We start from the raw sequence: 16,671 nt of genomic DNA, 5'->3' as shown, positions 1-16,671 counted from the left end.
AGTACTGACCCTCCGACAGTGCGGCACTCCCTCAGTACTGACCCTCCGACAGTGCGGCACTCCCTCAGTACTGACCCTCCGACAGTGCAGCACTTCCTCAGTACTGACCCTCCGACAGTGCGGCACTCCCTCAGTACTGACCCTCCGACAGTGCGGCACTCCCTCAGTACTGACCCTCCGACAGTGCGGCACTCCCTCAGTACTGACCCTCCGACAGTGCGGCACTCCCTCAGTACTGACCCTCCGACAGTGCGGCACTCCCTCAGTACTGACCCTCCGACAGTGCAGCGCTCCCTCAGTACTGACGCTCCGACAGTGCAGCGCTCCCTCAGTACTGACCCTTCGAGTGTGCGGCACTCCCTCGGTACTGACCCTCCGACTGTGCAGCACTCCCTCAGTGCTGACCCTTCGAGTGTGCAGCACTCCCTCAGTACTGACCCTCCGACAGTGCGGCGCTCCCTCAGTACTGACCCTTCGAGTGTGCGGCACTCCCTCAGTACTGACCCTCCGACTGTGCAGCACTCCCTCAGTACTGACCCTTCGAGTGTGCGGCACTCCCTCAGTACTGACCCTCCGACTGTGCAGCACTCCCTCAGTGCTGACCCTCCGACTGTGCAGCACTCCCTCAGTGCTGACCCTCCGACTGTGCAGCACTCCCTCAGTGCTGACCCTCCGACTGTGCAGCACTCCCTCAGTGCTGACCCTCCGACTGTGCAGCACTCCCTCAGTACTGACCCTTCGAGTGTGCAGCACTCCCTCAGTACTGACCCTCCGACAGTGCAGCGGTGCCTCAGTACTGACGCTCCGACAGTGCAGCACTCCCTCAGTACTGACGCTCCGACAGTGCAGCACTCCCTCAGTACTGACGCTCCGACAGTGCGGCGGTGCCTCAGTACTGACGCTCCGACAGTGCGGCACTCCCTCAGTACTGACCCTTCGAGTGTGCGGCACTCCCTCAGTACTGACCCTTCGAGTGTGCGGCACTCCCTCAGTACTGACCCTTCGAGTGTGCGGCGCTCCCTCAGTACTGACCCTTCGAGTGTGCGGCGCTCCCTCAGTACTGACCCTTCGAGTGTGCGGCGCTCCCTCAGTACTGACCCTTCGAGTGTGCGGCGCTCCCTCAGTACTGACCCTTCGAGTGTGCGGCGCTCCCTCAGTACTGACCCTTCGAGTGTGCGGCGCTCCCTCAGTACTGACCCTTCGAGTGTGCGGCGCTCCCTCAGTACTGACCCTTCGAGTGTGCGGCACTCCCTCAGTACTGACCCTCCGACTGTGCAGCACTCCCTCAGCACTGATCCTTCGAGTGTGCGGCACTCCCTCAGTACTGACCCTCCGACTGTGCAGCACTCCCTCAGTACTGACCCTTCGAGTGTGCAGCACTCCCTCAGCACTGATCCTCTGAGTGTGCAGTGCTTCCTTGAACCCACAACTTCTGACACAGAGATGAGACTGTTACTCACTGAGCCACAGCTGACACAATGTGCACAAATGTTCCATGTGCCTGATCTGTACACGTACACAGTGGAACCGTACCAGACATGTGTGCGTTATGTTTCAGTTCGTCCACACAGCTAGACATTGCACTGAATTTTTTTTTATTCAGTCATGGAATGTGGGTGTCACTGGTTAGGCCAGCAGTTATTACCCATCCCTAATTGCTCCTTGAGAAGGCGGTGGTGAGCCTTAAATACAACTGAGTGGCTTGCTAGGCCATTTGAGAGGGCAGTTAAGTGACAACCAAATTGCTGCGGGTCAGGAGTCACATATCGGCCAGACTGGCTAAGGACGGCAGATTTCCTTCCCTAAAGAACATTAGTGAACCAGATGGGATTTTGTGACAATCTGGTGGTTCCATAGTCGCCAGTACTGAGACCAGCTTTTTAAGTAACTGAATTTAAATTCCCAAACGTCGTGGTGGGATTTGTCTCCAGGTCATTACTCCAGGCCTCTGAATTTCTCGTCCAATAACATGTCCTACCAGACTCCGAATATATCATCGGTGCACATAAGGCGAGAGCAGAACCTAGTGTCCTAAAATCTCCCTGACGTCAATGGGCTTGTCAAGTAGAAATGAAAATGCATCAAGGAATTTGTGAATTGCGCACACCTCGTTCTAAAGGTTGCTTGTTCTCCTAGATCCCTGAAACCAATGTGTACTTCACAGAAATACTGACAAGAGCCTCAGCACCACATGTATCCACACCTGAGGTGGACGGAAATCCCCTGAACGTGTCCTTACCACATTACAGCGAGCAGAACACAGACTGGGTAATGCACTTTTGTCTCAGGCTGGAGAAGGACAGGCTCCCACTGCAAATTGGGCTGCTTAACCATGGAAATAGCTTTACTTCAGGTACAAAGGCAGGAGGAGGCCATACAGGCCCCTCGAGCCTGGTCTGCCACTCAGTTAGTTCATGGCTGATCTGTATCTTAACTTCATCTAGCCTGCCTTGGTTCCGAAACCCTTAATCCCTTTACCCAACAAAACTCTTATCAATCTCAGTTTGCAATTTCCTATTGATCCCCAGCCTCGGCAGCTTTTAGGGGGAAAGAGTTCCAGATTTCCACTTTCCTTTGTGTGAAGAAGTCCTTCCTGACATCACCCCTGAACGGCCTGGCTCGAATTTTAAGGTTCTCCCCCCTTATTCTGGACTCCCTCCACCTGCACCCCCTGCCCCCACTCCAAATGCCACCAGAGGAAACATCAACATCAGAAACTTGCATTCATATAACTGCCTTTAAATTTGGATGAGGAAACCTGTAAATGGCTGGTTTCTTGCTTAGCTCTGATTTTTATCACACCACCATTAGCAACCGTATCTCTGCTTATGTGGCTCATTGTCACATTTTGTTTGATAATCACTCCTTGGGATGCTTTACTATGTTAAAGGGGCTATATAAACGCAACTTGTTGTAGTCAGAGATACTTCATCAGCTGTTAGAACACTGCATATTAAACAGTTCACTCCCTCCCTGGTTAACAGTCATACATTGTACAAACAGTTAATGTCACCTAAATAAGTAGCTGATAGGTTAATTGGACCAACAGTGAATCTACTGCTGTGTTAAATCCCCCTCACTGTGCGGTGTCAGCCGTGGCTCAGTGGGTAGCACTCTCTCACCGCTGAGTCAGAAGGTCATGGGATTGAGTGCTACTCCAGAGACTTCAGCATAAAGTCCAGGCTCATACTCCTAGTGCAAAACTGAGGGAGAGCTGCACTGTTGGAGAATCAGTACTGAGGGAGTGCTGCAGTGTCGGAGGGTCAGTACTGAGGGAGTGCTGCACTGTTGAAGGGGCAGTACTGAGGGAGCGCTGCACTGTTGGAGGGTCAGTACTGAGGGAGCGCTGCACTGTCGGAGGGTCAGTACTGAGGGAGCGCTGCACTGTTGGAGGGTCAGTACTGAGGGAGTGCTGCACTGTTGGAGGGTCAGTACTGAGGGAGTGCTGCACTGTTGGAGGGTCAGTACTGAGGGAGTGCTGCACTGTTGGAGGGTCAGTACTGAGGGAGTGCTGCACTGTCGGAGGGTCAGTACTGAGGGAGTGCTGCACTGTCGGAGGGTCAGTACTGAGGGAGTGCTGCACTGTCGGAGGGTCAGTACTGAGGGAGTGCTGCACTGTCGGAGGGTCAGTACTGAGGGAGTGCTGCACTGTCGGAGGGTCAGTACTGAGGGAGTGCTGCACTGTTGGAGGGTCAGCACTGAGGGAGCGCTGCACTGTTGGAGGGTCAGTACTGAGGGAGCGCTGCACTGTCGGAGGGTCAGTACTGAGGGAGTGCTGCACTGTTGGAGGGTCAGTACTGAGGGAGTGCTGCACTGTCGGAGGGTCAGCACTGAGGGAGCGCTGCACTGTTGGAGGTGTTGTCTTTCAGCTGTAATGTTTAACTGAGGTTTCGTCTGTCCTATCAAGTGGATGTAAAAGATCCCGTGGCCACCATGTTTAAGAAGAGCCGGGGAGTTCTTCCCTGAGTCTTGGGCCAATATTTATCCCTCAAACAATATCACTAAAAGCAAGTTAACTGGTCAGTTTGTGCTAAGATTAATCATTCCCTATGGGATCCAGACTTTGAATCCAGTCCAGATTGATGCGGTGACATCATTTCATTTCAGCTGCCTGCCAGAGATCCCCAGTGAAAATAATTCCATCAGAAAAGCGCTTCCCAGGAGACAGAAAGCCTGTTGTAACAACCGCCCATAATTCAACATTAATTGGCATTGAATTTTCAGTCTCACTCAGAGATGCTGCAGAGACGCCTGTGTGGGAAATGGAGATTGCAACGTGAGGCAAACTTCAAAGGGTGGCATAGAATGTACTGGAACAAAGCGGACTGAGCTTTCTGCTGTACCTCTGCTGCATTTGAAGGCGAAGTTTTTGGTGTTGATACTCGGCTGCGAGGGATTGAAGTGTGTTTTTATTGTCTGGTGTGGATAGTCCTTAACCTCAGAGCACAGAATGCAAACCCTTGAAGGAACAGAGACTTTGTGGAAACTGGATGGGCAGTGATGAGGTGTTTGGGATGGTGGTAAATTGGGAATGGTCCCGTTGAGCCATCACCTGCTGTGCTCGCTGACCTACACTGGCTCCCAGTCCAGCGACATCTCCATTTTAAAAACTAACAACCTTGTTTTCAAATCCCTCCATAGCCTCGCCCCTCCCAATCTCTATAACCTCCTCCAACCCCACAACTCTCCAGGATCTCTGTGTTCCTCTAATTCTGGCCTCTTGTGCATCCCCCGATTTTAATCGCTCCACCATTGGCGGCCGTGCCTTCAGCTGCCTGGGCCCTAAGCTCTGGAATTCCCTCCCTAAACCTCTCCACCTCTCTCTCCTCCTTTAAGACGCTCCTTAAAACCGACCTCTTTGACCAAGCTTTTGGTCGCCTGTCCCAATATCTCCTTATGTGTCTCGGGGTCAAATTTATTTTTGATAATTGCTCCTGTGAAGCACCTTGGGACATTTTAGCAGGTTAAAGGTGCTATATAAATACAGTTTGTTGCTGAATCACAAAAAATGCTGGAATATTGAGTGAAAACAGCATCATGATGGAGATGTTGAACAGTCCGAGCTTGGCAGTCCTTTGTGCATATTTATCCTGCTTTGGGAGTCTCCATGAAATTTCAGAGGGAACCTAAGCTAGAACACAGGACAAATTGTTTGAGCGTGTGATGATTTTTCAAAACTACCAGCATTTTCGCTTCACTGCGGCAGCAAGGAGCCTGTGTTTAGAGGGAGGAGGAGGAGCTGACACTATCGACTCCTTCCTGCTGGTAACAAGCTCTCTGATTTACACAGTTAGCACAAACAGCAATCAATATGCAATCAGTTAAACAGAGCATTTGCCCCTCGTGCTTTGAGCAGGCTTCGTAGAGGAGAGATGCTCCTCCTCCTGGCAATTATTCATCTACGTCACATTTGATGCAGAACGAGAATCATGTCTTTAGGAGGGATCAGCTTGATATTAGAAAGAAAAAGACTTGCATTTCTATAGCACTTTTCACCACCTCAGGGCATCCCAAATTGGCTTCACAGCCAATGAAGTATTTTTTGAAGTGTAGTCACTGATGTAATGTCGGAAATGCGGCAGCCAATTTATGCACATCAAGATCCCACAAGCAGCAATGTGATAGTGACCAAATAATCTCTTTTTTTTTTAAGTGATGTTCGTTGAGGGATAAATATTGTCCAGAGCACTGGGGAGAACTCCCTCCTGCTCTTCTTAGAAATATGTACGTGGGATCTTTTCACCCACCTGAGAGGGCAGACAGGGCCTCATTTCATAGGCTCATCTAAAAGACGGCACCTGCAACAGTGCAGCAGTTCCTCAGAGGGGTACCCACAGATATAGGAGTGTGAGAGAGGGGTTAGAGGGAACTCCCCAGATACAGGACTGTGAGAGAGGGGTTAGAGGGGCCTTCCCAGCAACAGGAGTATGAGAGAGAGGGACAGAGAGACTACCCCCCCCCCACCCCCACTGACAAAGAATTAGGTGTGTGAGAGAGGGGTTAGAGGGACCTCCCAGATACAGGTGTGTGAGAGAGGGGTTAGAGGGACCACCCCAGATACAGAAGTGAGAGATGGGTCACAGGGACCTCCCCAGATACAGGAGAGTGAGAGAGGGGTTCGAGGGAACTCTCTAGATATAGGAGCGAGAGAGGGGTTAGAGGGGCCTTCCCAGCAACAGGAGTGTGAAGGGAGGGATAGAGGGACCTCCCCAGATACAGGTGTGTGAGAGAGGGGTTGGAGGGACCTCCTCTGATACAGGAGTGTGAGAGAGGAGGGGATAGAGGGAGTTCCCAGGATACAGGAGAAGTTCGGGTCTTGAACACGCCTCAGATCTTGGTGGAATGGTCTTTAGCTCCATGGAGAGTTGGGAGTTGGATGTCTCATTAGAACACAATAAACAACAATGAATTTACCAGCATCTGCATTGAGTTATGGCAGGTAATAATTTCCAGCAACAGCTGATATTATGTTTGATAAAATGTGAGAACTGGATAATAACAGTATAGAAGGATTACAGGACAGAATCTTCGAACACACTCATCTTGCCACAGCAGGGGAAATGGGAACACTTTGTTTCCTCTGGTTTTCTTGAATAATTAAGAGAGAAATTTTAAAAAGCTGATGGAAAAATATACAAGGATGTGTATGCACTCTTTCTCTTAAAGGAGCCAACCCTGTTTGTGAGCATTTTATTGGGAGATTGGATCTGTGTTTTATCATGTTCCAATCTCCACTCCATTGTGACAGAAAGGTGGGGCATGAAGGCCGGGCACAGCCATTTCTGTGTGTGTGTGTCTGCGTCTGTGTGTGCGTGCGTGTGCGTGTAAACTTCAGCCCATCCAAAGCTCTGCTGACCTGCGTCCTAACTTGCACCAAGTCCCATTCACTCATCACCCCCTGTTCTTGCTGACCTACCCTGGCTGCTGGTCCAGCTAGGCCTCGATTTTAAAATTCTCATCCTTGTGTTCAAATCCCTTGATGCCTCACCCCCTTCACATCTCTGTGACCTCCTCCAGCCCCACAACCCTCCGAGATTTCTGTAGTCTCAGGCACCAATTTAAAACTGCAATAACAAATCTTCAGCCTATCTTGAATTCAGCCAGATTTTCAGTATGAAATAAAGACAAACTTGCATTTCTATAGCGTCTTTCACAACCTCAGGACATCCCAAAGCGCTTTACAGGCAGTGAAGTATTTTTTGAAGCATAGTCACACAGTGTAATGTAGGAAACATGGCAGCCAATGTGTGCACAGCAAGATCCCTCAAACAGCAATGTGATGATATTGTTTTAGTGATGTTGGTTGAACATAAATATTGGCCTCAGGACATGGGGGAGAACTCCCCTGCTGTTCTTTGAAATGGTGGCTGTGGGATCTTTTATGTCCACCTGAGATGGCAGACGGGGCTCCGGTTTAACATCTCATCTGAAAGACGGCGCTTCGACAATGCAGTGCTCCCTCTGTACTGACCCTCCGACAGTGCGGCGCTCCCTCTGTACTGCCCCTCTGACAGTGAATCACAGAATGATACAGTGCAGAAGAGGCCCTTCGGCCCATCGAGTCTGCACTGATGCATTAAAACACCTGACCTGTCTACCTAAACCCAATTGCCAGCACTTGGCTCATAGCCTTGAATGTTATGACGTGCGCAGTGCTCATCCAGGTACTTTTTAAAGGATGTGAGGCAACTCACCTCTACCACCCTCCCAGGCAGTGCATTCCAGACCATCACCACCCTCTGAGTAAAAAGGTTCTTCTTCAAATCCCCCTTAAACTTGTGCCCCCTAGTAACTGACCCTTCAACTAAGGGGAACAGCTGCTCCCTATCCACCCTGTCCATGCCCCTCATACTCTTGTACACCTCGATCAGGTCACCCCTCAGTCTTCTCTGCTCCAGCGAAAACAACCCAAGCCTATCCAACCTCTCTTCATAGCTTAAATGTTCCATCCCAGGCAACATCCTGGTGAATCGCCTGTGCACCCCCTCCAGTGCAATCACATCCTTCCTATAATGTGGCAACCAGAATTGCACACAGTACTCCAGCTGTGGCCTTACCAAAGTTCTATACAACTCCAACATGACCTCCCTGCTTTTGTAATCTATGCCTCGATTGATAAAGGCAAGTGTCCCATATGCCTTTTTCACCACCCTATTAACCTGCCCTTCTGCCTTCAGAGATCTATGGACAAACACGCCAAGGTCCCTTTGCTCCTTGGAACTTGCCAGTGTCAGGCCATTCATTGAATACTTCCATGTCACATTATTCCTTCCAAAGTGCATCACCTCACACTTTTCAGCGTTAAATTCCATCTGCCACTTTTCTGCCATTTGACCATGCCGTCTATATCGTCCTGTAACCCAAAACACTCAACCTCAAAGTTAACCACTCGGCCAATCTTTATGTCATCTGCGAACTTACTGATTCTACCCCCCACATAGTCATCTATGTCTTTTATATAAATGACAAACAATAGGGGACCCAGCACAGATCCCTGTGGTACACCACTGGACACTGGCTTCCAGTCACTAAAACAGCTGTCTGTCATCACTCTCTGTCTGCTACAGCTAAGCCAATTTTGAATCCACCTTATCAAGTTACCCTGTATCCCTTGTGCATTTGATTTAGAATTTTTTTAGATTTCAGAGATACAGCACTGAAACAGGCCCTTCGGCCCACCGAGTCTGTGCCGACCATTAACCACCCATTTATACTAATCCTACACTAATCCCATTTTCCTACCACATCCTCACCTGTCCCTATAATTCCCCTACCACCTACCTATACTAGGGGCAATTTATAATGGCCAATTTACCTATCAAGCTGCAAGTCTTTTGGCTGTGGGAGGAAACCGGATCACCCGGAGGAAACCCACGCAGACACAGGGAGAACTTGCAAACTCCACACAGGCAGTACCCAGAATTGAACCCGGGTCACTGGAGCTGTGAGGCTGCAGTGCTAACCACTGCTTTCTTGAGAAGTCTCCCATGTGGGACCTTGTCAATTGCTTTGCTGAAATCCATGTAAACTACATCAACTGCACTACCCTCATCTGCACACCTGGTCACATGCTCAAAAATGGTCACATGGTCACAGTGGCGCAGTGGTTAGCACCGCAGCCTCACAGCTCCAGCGACCTGGGTTCAATTCTGGGTGCTGCCTGTGCGGAGTTTGCAAGTTCTCCCTGTGTCTGCGTGGGTTTTTGCCGGGTGCTCCAGTTTCCTCCCACCACCAAAGACTTGCAGGTTGATAGGTAAATTGGTCATTATAAATTGCCCCTCGTATAAGTAGGTAGTAGGGAAATATAGAGACAGGTGGGGATATGGTAGGAATATGGGATTAGGATTAGTATAAATGGGTGGATGATGGTCGGCACAGACTCGGTGGGCCGAAGGGCCTGTTTCAGTGCTGCATCTCAAAATAAAGAAAATAATTTGTTGTTAGGCATGACCTCCCTCTGACAAAGCCATGCTGACTATTCCTAATCAAATTTTGCCTCTCCAAGTGGAGATAGATTTTCTCTCCTTCAGAATTTTCTCCAATAGTTTCCCTATCACTGACGTGAGACTCACTGGTCTGTAGTTCCCTGGCTTATCTCTACAACCTTTCTCAAATAGTGGGACCACATTAGCTGTTCTCCAGTCCTCTGGCACCTCCCCTGTGGCCAGAGAGGAATTAAAAAATGTAGGTCAGAGCCCCTGCAATCTCCACCCTCGCTTCCCACAGCATCCTGGGACACAAATCGTCCAGACCTGGAGATCTGTCCACTTTTAAGCCTGCCAAAACCTCCAATACCTTGTCACTCCCTATGACGATTTGCTCAAGAACCTCACAGTCTCTCTCTCTCTCTCTCTCTCTCTCTCTCTCTCTCTGAGTTCCATATCTACATCCTCATTCTCTTGGGTGAAGACAGATGTGAAGTATTCATTCAACACCCTACCAATGTCCTCTGGCTCCACCCACAGATTTTCCCCATTGGTCCCTAATGGGTCCTACTCTTTCCCTGGTTATCCTCTTCCCATTGATATACTTATAGAATATCTTGGGATTTTCCCTACTTTTACCAGCCAGAGCTTTCTCATGTCTCCTCTTTGCTCTCCTAATTGCTTTCTTAAGCTCCATCCTACATTTTCTGTACTCCACTAATGCTTCCGTTGATTTGCTTTCCTTGTATTTGCTAAAAGCCTCTCTTTTCCTACTCATCGTACCCTGAATGTTTCTGGTCATCCATGGTTCTCTGGGCTTGTTGCTCCTATCTATTACCCTAGAGGGAACATGTTGGGCCTGTACCCTTCTCATTTCCTTTTTGAATGCCCCCCACTGCTCTTCTGTCGATTTCCCGACAAGTAACTCTTTCCAGTCTACCTTGGCCAGATTCTGCCTTATTTTACTAAAATTCGCTCTCCCCCAATCCAAAACCTTTTTTTGCAACTTGTCTATTTCTTTCTCCATAACAAGCTTAAATTGTACCATGTTGTGGTCGCTATCACCAAAATGCTCTCCCACCAACACATTAACCACCTATCTGGCTTCATTCCCCATAATTAGGTCCAGCACTGCACCCTCCCTTGTTGGATCCTCTACAAAGTTCTTAAAATGTATACAGTACTTTTTAGCTCTGACAGTGCAGCGCTCCCTCTTTACTGTCCCTCTGCCAGTGCGGCGCTCCCTCAGTACTGCTCCTCCGACAGTGCAGCGCTCCTTCAGTACTGCTCCTCCAACAGTGCAGCAGTACCTCAGTAATGCTTTGGATGGTCAGCCTGGATTAACTACTCAAGTCTCTGGAATGCGACTCGAGCTCACCACCTTAGCACTCAGCTGGGGCCGACTGATTTTAATGATGCCCTCCCTTTACGATGAGTTGTTGTGACTGAACACACTGGTTACCTGCCTTAAAATCAGGAGAACACAGGGTTGAAATGAATAGGAGAGCTGTGGAAATCCAGTAGTGGCTCGGCTGCTCTAGGATTGAAATGTAAAAGTCTGCTGATTGTAAATACTTCTCTAAATAGTTGGAGACTTGCTGAGCACATGCGTGGATTCTGCATTCACTAAGTGGCGTTTCCGACTGGCTAGTCTCCAGAAGTGCCAAGCTGTTCAATCCCTGGTGTCTCAATGCTCCAGGACTCAGTGAGACAACAGATGTCAAGTTGCTGTTATTCCCAGTTTTGCCCTCAATCATCTTCTGCTCCAGATGTCACATCACATCCAGTGCCATACTGTGCCAGAGCGACGTTGCACCTCAGGTACGAGAGGCTGGGAATATCTGCAAATCCTGCTCCAGGAATATGCCCAAAAATTGTCCAACTCTTGTTCCTCTGAATCTCTGACTTCTCTGACTGTGATTGAAAATTGTGCATTCTGATGCTGCGTTGCATTAACCATGTAGACCTGATACCTTGGTGAATTCCCGGGATAAGGACAAGGTTTGAGTTGATTTTCACATTTGACATGTTCATCTCTGAAATAATGGTCCTTTCTCTTTTTCCAGGCTAATTCGCCTCCAGTGATCGTGAACACAGACAGCCTCGATGCACCTCCTTACGTAAGTCTGTTTTGTTCCACCAATATGTCAATGTTAATTTTTTGGTTTTTACATGCTCTAATACATACATATTGAGTATTAATCATGTCAGCTCTGAGAAGCACTCCAGCTTCACTGGTGTACTGTTCTCATTCCCAATGGAAAAATTATAGGAAGTTTGTGCAGATGTGGATTGAGACTCATTGGACACTTGCAGATGGACAGTGTTAAATCCATGTACCAGTCATTAAGGAAAATCTGCAGACCTAACCTGCACAATGTATCTTGCCCGCTCTGTTGGGTTGGCTGAGTAGGGAGAGTAGACCTGTAAAGTGACAATAAAAAGATGGACTGACTGAGTGACATTGGCTCCTGGTCTGGCAACACCTGGATTTTTAAAATCTCACCCTTGTTTTCAAACACCTCCCTATCTCGAACCTCCTGCAACTCTCCATCCTTCCTGCCCTCCTCCAATTCTGGCCTCTTGCGCATCCCCGATTTTAATCGCTCCACCATTGGCGGCTGTGCCTTCAACTGTCTGGGTCCTAATCTCCAGAATACCCTCCCGAAACCTCTCCACGTCTCTCTCCTCCTTGAAGATGCTCCTTAAAACTGACCTCTTTGACCACACTTTTTGTCACCTGACCTGATATGTGGCTCAGTGTCAGAGTTTGTCCAATAATGTTCCTGTGAAATGCCTGAGGACATTTTATTACTTTTAAGGTACTATATAAATGCAACATGTTGCTGTGAGGAAAGGTTTTGGAAAAAAAATGTCTGATAGTCATTGGTTCTGATGAAGGGTCACTGACCTGAAACGTTAACTCTGCTTCTCTCTCCACAGATGCTGCTGGACCTGCTGAGTATTTCCAGCACTACTTGTTTTTATTTGATTTCCAGCATCTGCAGAATTTTGCTTTTATGATGGTCATTGGTGTAGTTTTGTGTGTTGGATATCAGGCTGGACTCAAAATAAAATGAAATCTCCAGCAATTGCTTCATTAATGCTTAAATTCCTGAATGAGAATGTGACATTGCCTCCTTTTATACAATAGATCAACGGCACAGATGGAGAGATAGAATATGAAGAAATTACACTGGAGAGAGTAAGTGATGTGACGTTCTTTCAACCTTTACACTCTCACCCCCCAAACACACACTCTCACCCCCCAAACACACACACACTCTCACCCCCCAAACACACACTCTCACCCCCCAAACACACACACACACTCTCACCCCCCAAACACACACTCTCACCCCCCAAACACACACTCTCACCCCCCAAACACACACTCTCACCCCCCAAACACACACTCTCACCCCCCAAACACACACTCTCACCCCCCAAACACACACACACTCTCACCCCCCAAACACACACTCTCACCCCCCAAACACACACACACACTCACCCCCCAAACACACACACACACTCACCCCCAAACACACACTCTCACCCCCCAAACACACACTCTCACCCCCCAAACACACACTCTCACCCCCAAACACACACACTCACCCCCCAAACACACACTCTCACCCCCCAAACACACACTCTCACCCCCCAAACACACACTCTCACCCCCCAAACACACACTCTCACCCCCCAAACACACACTCTCACCCCCCAAACACACACTCTCACCCCCCAAACACACACACTCACCCCCCAAACACACACACTCACCCCCAAACACACACTCTCACCCCACAAACACACACTCTCACCCCCCAAACACACACACTCACCCCCCAAACACACACTCTCACCCCCCAAACACACACTCTCACCCCCCAAACACGCACTCTCACCCCCCAAACACACACTCTCACCCCCCAAACACACACTCTCACCCCCCAAACACACACTCTCACCCCCCAAACACACACACACACTCTCACCCCCCAACACACACACACTCTCACCCCCCAAACACACACTCCTCACCCCCCAAACACACACACACTCTCACCCCCAAACACACACACACTCTCACCCCCCAAACACACACACACTCTCACCCCCCAAACACACACACACTCTCACCCCCCAAACACACACTCTCACCCCCCAAACACACACTCTCACCCCCCAAACACACACACACTCTCACCCCCCAAACACACACACTCACCCCCCAAACACACACTCTCACCCCCAAACACACACTCTCACCCCCCAAACACACACTCTCACCCCCCAAACACACACACACTCTCACCCCCCAAACACACACTCTCACCCCCCAAACACACACTCTCACCCCCCAAACACACACTCTCACCCCCCAAACACACACTCTCACCCCCCAAACACACACTCTCACCCCCAAACACACACTCTCACCCCCCAAACACACACTCTCACCCCCCAAACACACACTCTCACCCCCCAAACACACACTCTCACCCCCAAACACACACACACACTCACCCCCCAAACACACACACTCACCCCCCAAACACACACTCTCACCCCCCAAACACACACTCTCTCTCACCCCCAAACACACACACACTCTCACCCCCCAAACACACACTCTCACCCCCCAAACACACACACACTCTCACCCCCCAAACACACACTCTCACCCCCCAAACACACACACTCACCCCCCAAACACACACTCTCACCCCCCAAACACACACACACTCTCACCCCCCAAACACACACTCTCACCCCCCAAACACACACACACTCTCACCCCCCAAACACACACTCTCACCCCCCAAACACACACACACTCTCACCCCCCAAACACACACTCTCACCCCCCAAACACACACACTCACCCCCCAAACACACACTCTCACCCCCCAAACACACACACTCACCCCCCAAACACACACTCACCCCCCCAAACACACACTCTCACCCCCCAAACACACACTCTCACCCCCCAAACACACACACTCTCACCCCCCAAACACACACACACTCTCACCCCCCAAACACACACACACTCACCCCCCAAACACACACTCTCACCCCCCAAACACACACTCTCACCCCCCAAACACACACTCTCACCCCCCAAACACACACTCTCACCCCCCAAACACACACTCTCACCCCCCCAAACACACACACACTCTCACCCCCCAAACACACACTCTCACCCCCCAAACACACACTCTCACCCCCCCCAAACACACACACACTCTCACCCCCCCAAACACACACACTCACCCCCCAAACACACACTCTCACCCCCCAAACACACACTCTCACCCCCCAAACACACACTCTCACCCCCCCAAACACACACTCTCACCCCCCAAACACACACACTCACCCCCCAAACACACACACACTCACCCCCCAAACACACACACTCTCACCCCCCAAACACACACTCTCACCCCCCAAACACACACTCTCACCCCCCAAACACACACTCTCACCCCCCAAACACACACACTCACCCCCCAAACACACACACACTCTCACCCCCCAAACACACACACTCACCCCCCAAACACACACACTCACCCCCCAAACACACACACACTCTCACCCCCCAAACACACACACTCACCCCCCAAACACACACACTCTCACCCCCCAAACACACACACTCACCCCCCAAACACACACACACTCTCACCCCCCAAACACACACACTCACCCCCCAAACACACACACACTCTCACCCCCCAAACACACACACTCACCCCCCAAACACACACACACTCTCACCCCCCAAACACACACACACTCTCACCCCCCAAACACACACACACACTCACCCCCCAAACACACACACACTCTCACCCCCCAAACACACACACACTCTCTCCCCCCAAACACACACTCTCACCCCCCAAACACACACTCTCACCCCCCAAACACACACACACTCTCACCCCCCAAACACACACACTCACCCCCCAAACACACACACTCTCTCACCCCCCAAACACACACACTCACCCCCCAAACACACACACACTCTCACCCCCCAAACACACACTCTCACCCCCCAAACACACACTCTCACCCCCCAAACACACACTCTCACCCCCCAAACACACACACTCTCACCCCCCAAACACACACTCTCACCCCCCAAACACACACTCTCACCCCCCAAACACACACTCTCACCCCCCCAAACACACACTCTCACCCCCCCCAAACACACACACACTCTCACCCCCCCAAACACACACTCTCACCCCCCAAACACACACTCTCACCCCCCAAACACACACTCTCACCCCCCAAACACACACTCTCACCCCCCAAACACACACTCTCACCCCCCCAAACACACACTCTCACCCCCCCAAACACACACACACTCTCACCCCCCCAAACACACACACTCACCCCCCAAACACACACTCTCACCCCCCCAAACACACACTCTCACCCCCCCAAACACACACTCTCACCCCCCCCAAACACACACTCTCACCCCCCCCAAACACACACACACTCTCACCCCCCCAAACACACACACTCACCCCCCAAACACACACACTCACCCCCCAAACACACACACTCACCCCCCAAACACACACACACACTCACCCCCCAAACACACACACTCACCCCCCAAACACACACTCTCACCCCCCAAACACACACTCTCACCCCCCAAACACACACACACTCTCACCCCCCAAACACACACACACTCTCACCCCCCAAACACACACACACTCTCACCCCCCAAACACACACTCTCACCCCCCAAACACACACACACACTCTCACCCCCAAACACACACTCTCACCCCCCAAACACACACTCTCACCCCCCAAACACACACACACTCTCACCCCCCAAACACACACACACTCTCACCCCCCAAACACACACACACTCTCACCCCCCAAACACACACACTCTCACCCCCCAAACACACACTCTCACCCCCCAAACACACACTCTCACCCCCCAAACACACACTCTCACCCCCCAAACACACACACACTCTCACCCCCCAAACACACACTCTCACCCCCCAAACACACACACACTCTCACCCCCCAAACACACACACACTCTCACCCCCCAAACACACACTCTCACCCCCCAAACACACACACACTCTCACCCCCCAAACACACACACACTCTCACCCCCCAAACACACACACACTCTCACCCCCCAAACACACACTCTCACCCCCCA

The 16,671-nt window shown here is 50.6% G+C and overlaps 1 protein-coding gene across 1 annotated transcript in view; it reads left to right on the top strand.

Annotated features, from left to right (window-relative positions):
- LOC137357325 (disks large homolog 1-like) overlaps positions 1-16,671 on the top strand; it is a 377,389-nt gene that overhangs the window by 191,587 nt on the left and 169,131 nt on the right. The window contains exons 5-6 of the mRNA XM_068023579.1: positions 11,492-11,545; positions 12,580-12,630. Coding sequence (XP_067879680.1) covers positions 11,492-11,545; positions 12,580-12,630 — 105 coding nt within the window. The remainder of the gene's footprint in view (positions 1-11,491; positions 11,546-12,579; positions 12,631-16,671) is intronic.

Source organism: Heterodontus francisci, chromosome 48 (genome assembly GCF_036365525.1).
Source record: "Heterodontus francisci isolate sHetFra1 chromosome 48, sHetFra1.hap1, whole genome shotgun sequence".
NCBI classification, from domain to species: domain Eukaryota; kingdom Metazoa; phylum Chordata; class Chondrichthyes; order Heterodontiformes; family Heterodontidae; genus Heterodontus; species Heterodontus francisci.
Note: the sequence above shows the minus strand (reverse complement) of the source record. Positions and strands in the feature narration are given on the sequence as shown.